General features: G+C 43.5%; 1 protein-coding gene across 3 annotated transcripts in view; it reads right to left on the bottom strand.

Moving 5' to 3' along the window:
• The window catches only part of OSBPL5 (oxysterol binding protein like 5), a 176,950-nt gene that overhangs the window by 25,364 nt on the left and 137,561 nt on the right, over positions 1 to 14,025 (bottom strand). For all 3 annotated transcript variants that reach the window (XM_089654761.1, XM_089654759.1, XM_089654760.1), the window contains exons 15-17: positions 8,336 to 8,433; positions 5,153 to 5,242; positions 4,867 to 5,003 (exon numbers count right to left, since the gene is read on the bottom strand). In XM_089654761.1, the coding sequence (XP_089510887.1) occupies positions 4,867 to 5,003; positions 5,153 to 5,242; positions 8,336 to 8,433 (325 nt within the window). The remainder of the gene's footprint in view (positions 1 to 4,866; positions 5,004 to 5,152; positions 5,243 to 8,335; positions 8,434 to 14,025) is intronic.

Raw genomic sequence — 14,025 nt, 5'->3', positions numbered from 1 at the left:
GCCAACATCCTTAGTGTGGGCACCCCCCAGCTTGCGGCTTCAGAGCCGGGTATCCATTGTGCATGCGCAAGTAGCGCTGCTCTTTGTGAATGGCCCCGTAGTCTTCTGGGACCTGTCACATGTCCAAGAAGACTACGGGGAGGGGGGGAGGGAGGGGGGAGAACAACTTCCGTTTCCGATCACCTGGGCGATTGCACCGGAAGTGGGAGTGGGTACCTGTCAAATTCGGGTACCCGCTCCCCCAAGATGCCAATCCTTAACAGGGAATGGGGGAAAAAGCATTAAAGCGGAAGTTCCCCTTTTGAGTGGAGCTCCGCTTTAAGCTACTTTCACACTGCTCTGTATAAAAAAAAAAATAAAAAAAGCATTCGCACTTTTTGCTGCATTTGTGCCACGTTGCCTTAAATTTGAGACAAGTACACACCATAGAGGGATATGCTTTGTTCATATTTCATGTCTGAGGTTTGCAACCACTTTAAAGCTGTACTAGTGTAATCACTGGTGATCACAAACTGCACAACACTGTGGGGTTGATTCACTAAAACTGGAGAGTGCAAAATCTGGTGCAGCTGTGCATGGCAGCCAATCAGATTCTAACTTCAGCTTGTTCAATTAAGCTTTGTCAAAAAATCCTGGAAGCTGATTGGTTTCTAGGCAGAGTTGCACCAGATTTTGCAGTCTTCAGTTTTAGTAAATCAAACCCCGTATGGGGAATAATATTGCTATGATGAAGAGAAGAATATAATGGAGGTGGTGGCTGAGAATGTTGTGGTTGGTTAGAGAGATATTTTTCATATGAAACTGTTGACATTGGGAGGAGATTATATTACAAGACCCCCTGTAAAGAAGAAATGGGATATTCCCCTCTCTAGCACTGCCAGCAAACCGCTGACTAATGCAGGCCATAGATGGGTCGAAAATCGGCCGATTTTTCGGCCGAAAATAAAATCGGCCGATTTTCGGATCGTTAGTGGGCTATTTGTTCGGCCGTTTTTCGGTATTTTGGCCGTTTTTTTTATCGGTAAAGTTGAAAAAAAATCGGCCGATTTTGCCGATCGGCCGATTTTCGCGGCAATAGTGGGCAAATCAGCCGATTTTTTACTGATAAAAAATCTGCGCATGAGCAGTGACCTGCAAGAGGAAGACAAAAAGAAGAAAAAGAAGAAGAGGATGAAGATGATGATGAAGAAGAGGATGATGATGAAGAAGAAAAAGAAGAGGACGATGATGATGAAGAAGAGGACGATGATGATGAAGAAGAGGACGATGATGATGAAGAAGAGGACGATGATGATGAAGAAGAGGATGATGAAGATGAAGAAGAGGATGATGATGAAGAAGAGGATGATGATGAAGAAGAGGATGATGATGATGAAGAAGAAGAGGATGATGATGAAGAAGAAGAGGATGATGATGATGAAGAAGAAGAGGATGATGATGATGATGAAGAAGAGGATGATGAAGAAGAAGAAGAGGATGATGATGAAGAAGAAGAGGATGATGATGAAGGAGAAAAAGAAGGATGAAAAATAAGAGGAATTCCAGTCCGGCAAAAAGTGTCCCTGCAGAGAGCTCCGCTATTTCTTTGACAGTTCTTTGACAGTTCCTTGACATTTACAGAGGTTGCAACATTGTATCTATTTGTTTCCGAATAAAAACATCTGTATCCTAAATGGATACAAATAGATACATTGTTGCAACCTCTGTAAATGTCAAGGAACTGTCAAAGAACTGTCAAAGAAATAGCGGAGCTCTCTGCAGGGACACTTTTTGCCGGCTGTAGACGGGATGAAAATCGGCCGATTTTTTTTTTTACCATTGGTGGTAACGTCGGCCGCTTGAACGACCGATTTTTCATTTTTTAAAAGAAAAATCGGCCGTTTTTCTCCCCGTCTATGGCCTGCATAAAGATCCTGAAGAATCTAATGCTTCTCGGAATGCATACATTCTGCTCTCACCCCACTTACCCAGGGGTGTATTTACCACAAGGCAATCAAGGCATTTGCCTAGGGCGGCATTTTTCAGGGGGGCAGCACTGCCCCTCGGAAGAAGGGACACATGTGGCATGGGGACCTGGTGGGTTCCAAGAGAGGCTGTGGGTTTCATGACGGTGTATGCACAGCCCGACTCTCGTTCCCAGGGATGTCCGGAGCCGTGAAAGTAAGTGTCTTTCTCTCTCTCTCTCGCCATGGGGGATGGTGGCTGGTGTATGGGGGGGCAGTGGTAGTGGAAAGCTCTCTTGGGTGGGAGGCAGGGGTGTTGTTGGTCAATGTCATGCTCTCTCTGCGGGGGGGCACTGATTTTTGTTACCTAGGGCAGCACAAAACCTAAATACACCACTGCACTTACCACTGTGTCCTGTAGTAAAGTAGTGATGCCACCAGGAACCACAGCGCAGTGGGGGAGCAGGGAGTTGACACTTCTGGAAGTGTCAGATTCTGCAGGATCTTCATCCAGTGGTTTCCCTAGATCAGGGATTCTCCACCAGGGTTCCATGGAAGCCAGGGGTTCCTCCAGACGATGCTAGGGGTTCCCTGAGCAATGAGCAATTTCTGCCTCTCAGATAAGTTCCCACCAACACCATTGATCTTTTTAGCTACCTGTAAAGGGCTAAATCTTCCCAATAACCATCACGTTAAACCGGAGCTCCACCCAAAAGGGGAAATTCCGCTTTAAGCCTTTGTCCCCCGCTCCCCATTAAGGATTGGCACCTTTGGGAAGCGGGTACCCAAATTTGACAGGTACCCGCTCCCAATTCCACTTCGATCGCCTAGGCCAGTGGTCGGCAAGCCGCGGCTCGCGAGCCACATGCGGCTCTTTACAAGCTTAAATGCGGCTCTTCTGTGTGCCGGGCACCCGCTCCCTTCCCTCCTCTCGGACGGGCGTGTGCCGGGCGCACGCTCCTCTCCCTCCTCTCCCTCCTCTCGGACGGGCGTGTGCCGGGCGGCCGCCCCCTCCCCTCCCTTCCCTCCTCTCGGGCGGCCGCCCCAAAAGTCAGGACTCTGCAGCTGTCAGGATGTAGGCGGGGCAGCCAGGATGTAGGAGGGGCAGCGTGACGAACTCCTCTCCTCTCACAGTCCGCCCTGAAGACCAGAACGGCGCGGGAAGCACGGCGAGAGGAACGCGCGGAGCAAAGGTAAGTGAATTGAATTACTATATGGGGGACTTACTATATGGGGGGGGACTTACTATATGGGGGGGGACTTACTATATGGGGGGGGACTTACTATATGGGGGGGGGACTTACTATATGGGGGATGAATTACTATATGGGGGACTTACTATATGGGGGGGGGACTTACTATATGGGGGGGGACTTACTATATGGGGGGGACTTACTATATGGGGGACTTACTATATGGGGGATGAATTACTATATGGGGGACTTACTATATGGGGGGGGACTTACTATATGGGGGGGGACTTACTATATGGGGGACTTACTATATGGGGGATGAATTACTATATGGGGGACTTACTATATGGGGGGGGACTTACTATATGGGGGGGGACTTACTATATGGGGGGGGACTTACTATATGGGGGACTTACTATATGGGGGGGGACTTACTATATGGGGGGGGACTTACTATATGGGGGACTTACTATATGGGGGACTTACTATATGGGGGACTTACTATATGGGGGATGAATTACTATATGGGAGATGAATTACTATATGGGAGATGAATTACTATATGGGGGATGAATTACTATATGGGGGATGAATTACTATGGGGGATGAATTAATATGGGGGATGAATTACTATGGGGGATGAATTACTATATGGGGGATGAATTACTATATGGGGGATGAATTACTATGGGGGATGAATTACTATATGGGGGATGAATTACTATGGGGGATGAATTAATATGGGGGATGAATTACTATATGGGGGATGAATTACTATGGGGGATGAATTACTATATGGGGGATGAATTGCTATGGGGGATGAATTGCTATATGGGGGATGAATTACTCTATGGGGGATGAATTACTCTATGGGGGATGAATTACTATATGGGGGATGAATTACTATGGGGGATGAATTACTATATGGGGGATGAATTACTATGGGGGATGAATTACTATATGGGAGATGTATTTTCAGTTTTAAAAATGTGGCTCTCAAAATAAATTTCAATCGTGGTTTTGGCGAGATTTGGCTCAGTTGAAAAAAAAGGTTGCCCACCACTGGCCTAGGCAATCGGAAGCGGAAGTTGTTCTCCCCCCTTCCTCCCCGTAGTCTTCTTCCCAGAAGACTATGGGGCCATTCACAAAGCACAGCACTTCTCACGCATTCGCAGTGGGTACCCGGCTGTGAAGCCGCAAGTGCCCACACTGAAGATGCCGGCACCGAGGAGAGAAGACAGCCGGTGATACCAGCCGTGGTGAGCACACCTCTGGACTGAGGGACAGGTAAGTGGCTGTATTTCAAAAGTCAGCAGCTACAGTTTTTTTCAGGTGGAATTCCGCTTTAATGTATCAGGAGCAGGGGCAGACTGACCATTCCAGCACTCGGGCACTGCCCGAGGGCCCGGGGTCAGTAGGGGGCCCCATGAAATGCCTCTGGTACCTTTTTATAGGCTTTTTTGGGTGTGCTTTGAGTGTGGGCAAGGACACAGGGGCCCCATGAGCCCCTATTGCCCAGGGGCCCCATGAGTTGTCAGTCCGCCCCTGATCATGAGTTGTAGATATAGTCATTTTTGCAGGGGTTCCCTGAGACAGTTTGGTTCAAGGATCCTCAATATTGAAAAGATCGAGAAAGGCTGCCCTAGACTACTTCAGACGGTCTTCTTTACAGGGGGTCCTCCATTTGGACATGTATTTTTACCAATACCAAGCTGCTTTAAATTCTTTACCTCTCTGACTCCATTTCTGTCTGCTCTTCAAACAGCACGATGTGCCGCTTCAGCCTCTGTCTTCTAATGTCAGACGTTGGATTCCAGAAAATGTCCCTGCTGTCGCCCTGTACATCGTTTAAGTACACTTCCCGGTCCTGGAAAGAGAACAGGTACAGAGCTGTTCAGCTAAATGAAAGGGGTTGTCCCCTATAGTGTCCAGCTCACGGCAAATTGTATGTAAAAAAGTTTTCCTTGTTTTTCTTCAATTTTACTGACTGTTAAAAGGTAGGTATGAAATCCTCACCCAGTGCCCATCAAGGTTTGCCAGGAGTTCACCTGCCACTTTGATCTTTCCGCTGATCTGGTTTAAAGTGTCGCTTCCTCCAAAGAACGGCTATAGGTAAAAAAAAAACACAAGATAAGGAGGATGCAGACTTTCAGCTATACATACAATGGGTAAAATAAGTATTTTCCATTTTTTTCAGTTAATATATTTCTAAAGGTGCCAATGACATGAAATGTTCATCACATGTCGGTAACATAGTTACATAGTTAGTCTGGCTGAAATAAAGACAAAAGTCCACCCAGTTCAACCATTTAAAAAAAAAAAAAGTTATAATCCTACACCCACAGTTGATCCAGAGGAAGGCAAAAAAACCCCAGCAAAGCATGATCCAATTTGCTCCTGCAGGGGAAAAAAATTCCTTCCTGATCCCCCGAGAGGCAATCAGATATTCCCTGGATCAACTTTACCTATAAATGTTATATCCAGTTATATTCTGTGTATCCAAGAAACAATCCAGGACTTTTTTAAAGCAGTCCACTGAGCTGGCCAGAACAAACTCTTGAGGAAGTCTATTCCACATTTTCACAGCTCTTACTGTGAAGAAACCTTTCCGTGTTTGGAGATTAAATTTCTTTTCCTTCAGACGTAAAGAGCGCCCCCTTGTCCTCTGTGATGACCTCAGGGTGAATAGCTCTACACCGAGTTCACTATATGAACCACTGATGTACGGTTTACTAATTTAATGCGTTCTGCGGGACTTTTCATATTGTGAAAAATTCGTAAACCGAAATGCAGTTTCCCATAGGAATGCATTGAAAACCAATGAATCCATTCCGGAGGTCAGAAAAAAGTAGAAAGAAAAGTCTATCTGTTCAAAACTCTTTATAAAGTGCACTTTAAAGGCATAAATACTGTGCAGGGACATGATTTAAAAAATTGTAAATACATTGAAAACCAATTAATCCGTTCATATTGCAAAAAAAATGTGTACACCGTGGCATTATTTTCAATTGATTTTCATTCTTAAATCGAGGTATGCCTGTATATATACATGTTGATCATATCGCCCTTATGTATTATACATGGTGATCATATCCCCCCTTATGTATTATACATGGTGATCATATCCCCCCTTATGTATTATACATGGAGATCATATCCCCCTTATGTATTATACATGGAGATCATATCCCCCCCTTATGTATTATACATTGTGATCATATCCCCCCCTTATGTATTATACATGGAGATCATATCCCCCTTATGTATTATACATGGAGATCATACCCCCCCTTATGTATTATACATGGAGATCATATCCCCCCTTATGTATTATACATGGAGATCATATCCCCCCTTATGTATTGTACATGGTGATCATATCCCCCCTTATGTATTATACATGGAGATCATATCCCCCCTTATGTATTGTACATGGTGATCATATCCCCCCTTATGTATTATACATGGAGATCATATCCCCCTTATGTATTATACATGGAGATCATACCCCCCCTTATGTATTATACATGGAGATCATATCCCCCCTTATGTATTATACATGGAGATCATATCCCCCCTTATGTATTGTACATGGTGATCATATCCCCCCTTATGTATTATACATGGTGATCATATCCCCCTTATGTATTATACATGGAGATCATATCCCCCCCTTATGTATTATACATGATGATCATATCCCCCTTATGTATTATACATGGAGATCATATCCCCCCTTATGTATTATACATGGAGATCATATCCCCCTTATGTATTATACATGGAGATCATATCCCCCCTTATGTATTATACATGGTGATCATATCCCCCCCTTATGTATTATACATGGAGATCATATCCTCCCTTATATATTAAACATGGAGATCATATCCCCCCTTATGTATTATACATGGAGATCATATCCCCCTTATGTATTATACATGGAGATCATATCCCCCCTTATGTATTATACATGGAGATCATATCCCCCCTTATGTATTATACATGGAGATCATATCCCCCCTTATGTATTATACATGGAGATCATATCCCCCTTATGTATTATACATGGTGATCATATCCCCCTTATGTATTATACATGGAGATCATATCCCCCCTTATATATTATACATGGAGATCATATCCCCCTTATGTATTATATATGGAGATCATATCCCCCTTATGTATTATACATGGAGATCATATCCCCCTTATGTATTATACATGGTGATCATATCCCCCCTTATGTATTATACATGGAGATCATATCCCCCCTTATGTATTATACATGGTGATCATATCCCCCCTTATGTATTATACATGGAGATCATATCCCTCCTTATGTATTATACATGGTGATCATATCCCCCCTTATGTATTATACATGGAGATCATATCCCCCCTTATGTATTATACATGGAGATCATATCCCCCTTATGTATTATACATGGAGATCATATCCCCCCTTATGTATTATACATGGAGATCATATCCCCCCTTATGTATTATACATGGAGATCATATCCCCCCTTATGTATTATACATGGTGATCATATCACCCCTTATGTATTATACATGGAGATCATATCCCCCCTTATGTATTATACATGGAGATCATATCCCCCCTTATGTATTATATATGGAGATCATATCCCCCTTATGTATTATACATGGAGATCATATCACCCCTTATGTATTATACATGGAGATCATATCCCCCCTTATGTATTATACATGGAGATCATATCCCCCCCTTATGTATTATACATGGAGATCATATCCCCCCTTATGTATTATACATGGAGATCATATCCCCCTTATGTATTATACATGGAGATCATATCCCCCCTTATGTATTATACATGGAGATCATATCCCCCCTTATGTATTATACATGGAGATCATATCCCCCTTAATATCCTCTTCTCAAGAGAGAATAAATTCAGTTCCTCTAATCTTTTCTCATAGCTGAGCTCCTCCATACACCCAATATTCAGTGTTTAACAGTGTTTGGACTTTGTATCACCAGATTGACCCCACACTGTACCATTAAAGTGATTATCAATCTTTACCGTCTTTATGGCCAAATGTTGTGACAACCCTCAACGTTAACTACATTCGTGCTTAAAAATTTAAAAAAAAAAACACTATTCCTTGAAAAATGTAAGATTTTTTAAAGTTTTGAAAAAAAAAACATACCTTCAGCTTAAACTCCAGCTCCGTCACATACCCTGTCTTCTCACATTCGATTGTAACTTTCCCTCCCAACTCCATTGTCATTGTGCCGTACAAGAGACCTAATAGAAATATAGTAATACAAGCTGCTAGACCAAATACACATTTAATGCACATTCCTTTATAACCAATAGTCCGAACACTAAGAATTTAACAAGCCACCAGCAGCCTTCTTGAGGCCCATAAACCATCCATTAGTTTCAATCGTGGTGTGTTGAGTACAGGTCTTCACATTAATATTTTACAAACGTATGTAATTCAGGCTAAAGAAACAATGAATATCTCCAAGTATATATAGACACAGGTCCCTAATCCGATCTGTTACATTATGATAGTTCGCTCAGCGCTGTACATTACAAAGGGGGACAGAACATGCGACAGAACAATACCAATACAATGCAAAACATGAGGGGATCGAGGGCCCTGCTCTTTTGAGCTTACAATCTAGGAGGGAGGGGATGGTGGCACAGGAGGAGATAGCTGTGGGGGATGGAGTGGTAGGAAGAGTGGAGGAGGTCGGCAAGTTAGCAGGGGGTGGGGTAGGCTTCCCTGAAGAGATGGGTTTTCAGGGTGCGCCTAATGGAGAGGAGAGTAGGTGATAATCTGATGGGTTGGGGCAGGGAGTTCCAGAGGATAGGTGACACCCTGGAGAAGTCCCTGAGGGGGGCATGGGAGGAGGAGACCAGGGAACTAGAGAGAAGGAGGTCTTGTGAGGAGCGGAGTGTGCGTGCTGGGCGGTACTTGGATATTAGGTCAGTGATGTAGTTCGGGGCAGTATGGTGGACAGCTTTGTACGTCAGTGTTAGGATTTTGAATTTGATCTGTTGCGCCAAGCCAGTGGAGGGATTGGCAGAGGGGGGTGGCGGAGATGGAGCGGTTGGAAAGGTGAATGAGTCTGGCAGCCGTATTCAGGATATACTGAAGCGGGGATAGCCAGCGGCGAGGCAGGCCAGTGAGGAGGGAGTTGCAGTAGTCCAGTCGTGATATGATGGGGGAGTGGATGAGCTGTTTAGTGGTTTCTGGGGTTAGGAACGTGCGGATTTTGGCGATGTTGCGGAGGTGGAGTCTGCATGAGTTTGTTAAAGATTGGACTTGGGGCTGGAAGGATAGGTTGGAGTCCAGAATGACACCAAGTACTCTGGCCTGCGGGGCGGGTTTGATGGTGGTGTTGTTGGATGTGATAGAGAAGTCAATGAAGGGTGGTGTCTGGGCTGGGGGGGGAAGACAAGAAACTCGGTTTTGGAGAGGTTCAGTTTAAGGAAGTGGAGCGCCATCCAGTCTGATATGTCGCTCAGTAGGTGTGTGATTCTGGCGGAGACCGAGGGGGTGAGGTGGGGGGTTGAGAGAACATAAGACATTTTTCATGTTTTGTTCATTTTAATGAAATCTGTATTAAACCCCATGTGTCTGAATCCACTAGGAATTTACATATACATATATACTTAACATTTATCATTTTGCCTCGAAAAGCTCAAAATTCATCATGTTTAATCAAGTGAGGATAAAAGAAAGCATGCATTGCAGAAATGAATCTAACAGGATGGATTTTGGGCTTTTGAAGGCTAAAAAGTGTTAATCATAAATTCTGAGTATATGTGTACATGTAAGAGGTAGAAGTCTCTGTGGCTTCTAAAGTCTGGGATTTTTAATTTGAATTTTAATAAGATGAACAAAAGATCTTAAATGGCTTCTATTTATTTCATGTAGAGTTCCAGTAAAGTCCCTAATGGTTAGTCTATAATTAGAGTTTAAGAAAATGATGAACACATATGTACAGTCGTGGACAAAAATATTGGCACCCCTGCATTTCTGTCAGATAATGCACCAATTCACCCAGAAAATTGCTGCAATTACAAATGTTTCGGCATTCTCATGTTTATTTCTTCTGTTTGTACTGGTATGACAAAAAATGTGGAGAAACAAAAAACCAAAAAGCCAAATCTGACACATTCCATGCAAAACCCCCAAAATGGACTGGACAAAATTATTGGCACCCTCAATGTAATATTTGGTAAAACACCCCAACAAGTTTTGGCCAGTTCAGTACTCTCCATCATTTTGTCTGAAACCATTCCTGGGTGGTTTATGATGTGTGTTTTGGTTCATTGTCTTGCTGTAAGACCCATGACCTCTGACAGAGACCCAGCTTTCTGACACGGGGCCCTACAATGCACCCCAGAATTCTTTGGTAGTCTTCAGATTTCATAATGCCATGCACACAGTCAAGACATCCAGTGCCTGAAGCAGCAAAGCAACCCCAAAACATCAGTGAACCTCCACCATGTTTGACTGTATGGACCATATTCTTTTCTTTAAAGGCCTCATTGCTTTTTCTGAAAACAGTAGAATGATGGGATTTACCAAAAAGCTGTCATTTTGTTTCGTCTGTCCACAGCACATTCTCTCAAAAGGATTTTGGTTTCCTCAGGTAAGTTTTGGCAAACTCCAATCTGGCTTTTTTATGTTTCTGTGTCAGAAGTGGGGTCTTCCTGGATCTCCTTTTCTGTTTCTCTAAACCTGTAGAGAGTGGAGACCAATGGCTGAGAACATCAGGCTAAGCACCGTTCACAGTTCTGAGGAGATTGAGCTGTCTCAACCACTAGACAGATGATTGGTGTCAGAGTCACTAGCCAAGGTTTATGCAGGAGAAGAGTTTCGTAGTCTAGGTCACAAGCCAAGGTCAATGCAGGAGAAAAGTTTCGTAACTGGGTCACAAGCCAAGGTCAATGCAGAAGAAGAGTTTCATAGTTGGGCCACAAGCCAAGGTCGACGCAGAAGAAGAGTTTCATAGTTGGGCCACAAGCCAAGGTCAATGCAGAAGAAGAGTTTCATAGTTGGGCCACAAGCCAAGGTCAATGCAGAAGAAGAGTTTCATAGCCGGGTCACAAGCCAAGATCAATGCAGAAGAAGAGTTCAAGCCAAGGTCGATGCAGAAGAAGAGTTTCATAGTCGGGTCACAAGCCAAGGTCAATGCAGGAGAAGAGTTTTGTAGTCGAGCCACAAGCCAAGGTTGATGCAGGAGAAGAGTTCCGTAGTCGGGTCACAAGCCAAGGTCGATGCAGAAGAAGAGTTTCATAGTCAGGTCACAAGCCAAGGTCAATGCAGGAGAAGAGTTTTGGAGTCGAGCCACAAGCCAGGGTCAATGCCAAGTAGTAACAGTGGTAGCTCGGGTAAAACTATTGTGAGGAGCACAAAAATCTGGCAACAGGAAGTGCAGAGGCATGGCTTAAATCAGGAAGTGAATAGGAGGAGCAAGGAGTTCAAGGTTCAGGACAAAACAGGATTCAAGACAGGATCATCCAAGGATATGTTCAGGGAACTGTCCAGAATTCCAGCAGGCTTAACAAGAAGAGACACCCCCCCCCCCCCCCATCCCGACACAGCTAAGGTACTGGGTTCAAACCTAGTCCCTAACATCCTTACATTTTCATTCAGATGGTGACATATAGTGCGAGCTGACACAGTTGTACCCTGTGCCTGAAGGTCAGCTTGTATTTGTCTGGAAGTTGATTGTGGTTCTTTAGCCACCATTCAAATAATCCTTCATTCCAATCTTTGATCAAGTTTTTCTCTTTCTCCCACGTCCAGGGAGATTAGCTACAGTGGGCTATGAACTTCTTGACAATGTTGCGCACAGTGGACAGAGGAACATTAAGATCTGTTAATTGATACAGGTGAGTTTAATTACAAATTATAGTATCATCACAAACTTGGAATGCAATTATGTCTTACAGTTTTGAGAAGGTACCAATATTTTTGTCCAGTCCATTTTTGGGATTGGAATGTGTCAGGTTTGTCTTTTTGTTCCTCTACTTTTTTGTGTCATACCAATACAAACAAAAGAAATAAACATGAGAAACATTTGTAATTGCAGTCATTTTCTGAGCAAAGTGGTGCATTATGTGACAGAAATGCAGAGGTGCCAATATTTTTGGCCATGACTGTAAGCAGAGGTTACCTTGTGAAAGTGCTAAATTTTAAAACAAGAAGTACATCCCTATATACTGTAGAAATCTGACGTTGTACATACTGGACATCTCAACACTCCCATTCAAAGTTGAGTTTTGCCTTCTGAGCCCCTATATGACTTCTTTAACCACTTGAGCTCCAGAGGATTTACCCCCCCTTAATGACCACGCTTCTTTTTGCTACTCGGCGCTGCACTAATTCAACTGATAATTGCGCGGTCATGCAATGCTGCACCCAAACGAAATTTACGTAATTTTTTTCACACAAATAGAGCTTTCTTTCGGTGTAATTTGATCACCTGTGCGTTTTTTATTTTTCACGCTACAAACAAAAAAAGGCCAAAATTTTTGAAGAAAAACAATATTTTTTACTTTCAGCTATAAAAAATATATAGTAAACTCAAAGTTGGTTATAAATTTAGGCCAAAATGTATTCTGCTCCATGTTTTTGGTAAAAAAAATCCCAATAAGTGTATATTGATTGCTTTGTGTGGAAGTTATAGCTTCTACACACTATGGTATAGATACTGCAATTTACGGCATTTTTTTGCTATACAGCGCTGCGCTAGTTTAACGGACAATTGCGCGGTCATGCAATACGGTACATAAGTGAAATTTACATCCTTTTTTTCCCCACAAATTGAGCTTTCTTTCGGTGGTATTTGATCGACTGTGCGGTTTTTATTTTTTGCGCTATAAAAAAAAGGTTGACAATTTTGAGGAAAAAAAAACAATATTTTGGACTTTTTGCTATAAAACATGTCCAGTAAAAAAAAATGCAAAAGTCAAATTTAGTCATAAATTTCTGCAAAATGCATTCTGCGACATGTCTTTGCTAAAAAAAATCCCAATACGTGTAAATTAATTGGTTTACGTGAAAGTTATAGCGTTTACAAATGGCGGGAAAGATACTGGAATTTTTAATTTTTATTTATACCAATAATGGCGCCGATCAGCGACTTTTGGCGGCGATCAGCGACATATGGCGGCGACCAGCGACTTATGGCAGGACTGCGGGACTGCGGCGGACATTTTGACACTGGGGGGGGGAACTGACTTGGGGTCACTGACATCCCCAGTGACACCAATACAGTGATCAGTGGAAAAAAACCACTGAAACTGTACTAATGTCACTGGGGAGGAAGGGGTTAACATTTTTAGAATTTGCAGTGTAAGGGGAGTGTTTTACTAGGGGGCGGGGGTGTGTGCTGGATGGGGGGAGGGAGGGGGGAGCTGATCGAGGGAGAGAAACTCTGCAGCTTCTCACAAGCTGTCAGAGAACTGACACAGAACAGGGTTGTGTGTAAACAATGCAGCACTGCTCTGTGTCAGCGATCACCGTCAATCGCGGGAAAACGGCCGGTAAAAACCGTCCGTGACCCGTTGGCTGACACCTGCTGTTGACACCCGCGGGACAGGTAGGGCTGGCGCGCGCCTCGCGCGAGCCCCCTACCTGTTTTGAAGGCAGCCGTTTTAAAACGTGCTTTTGCCTACGAGTGCCGCCCTGCCACCGTTTATAGGCGGTGGCTGGGCGGAAAGTGGTTAAAGTATATAGAAAACCAAATTACTAATATCCCACATGACCTTAAGTATGCCAATGTTATTTCAAAAAAACATTTTCAATGTTTTTAAATCTGCTCCTTTTTTAAATATAATGCCTGGTTGTCAGGGCTCCCAGGTATGACC

This window comes from Staurois parvus, unplaced genomic scaffold (assembly GCF_062004578.1).
Source record: "Staurois parvus isolate SC_StPar_1 unplaced genomic scaffold, SC_StPar_1.0 ptg000796l, whole genome shotgun sequence".
NCBI classification, from domain to species: domain Eukaryota; kingdom Metazoa; phylum Chordata; class Amphibia; order Anura; family Ranidae; genus Staurois; species Staurois parvus.
Note: the sequence above shows the minus strand (reverse complement) of the source record. Positions and strands in the feature narration are given on the sequence as shown.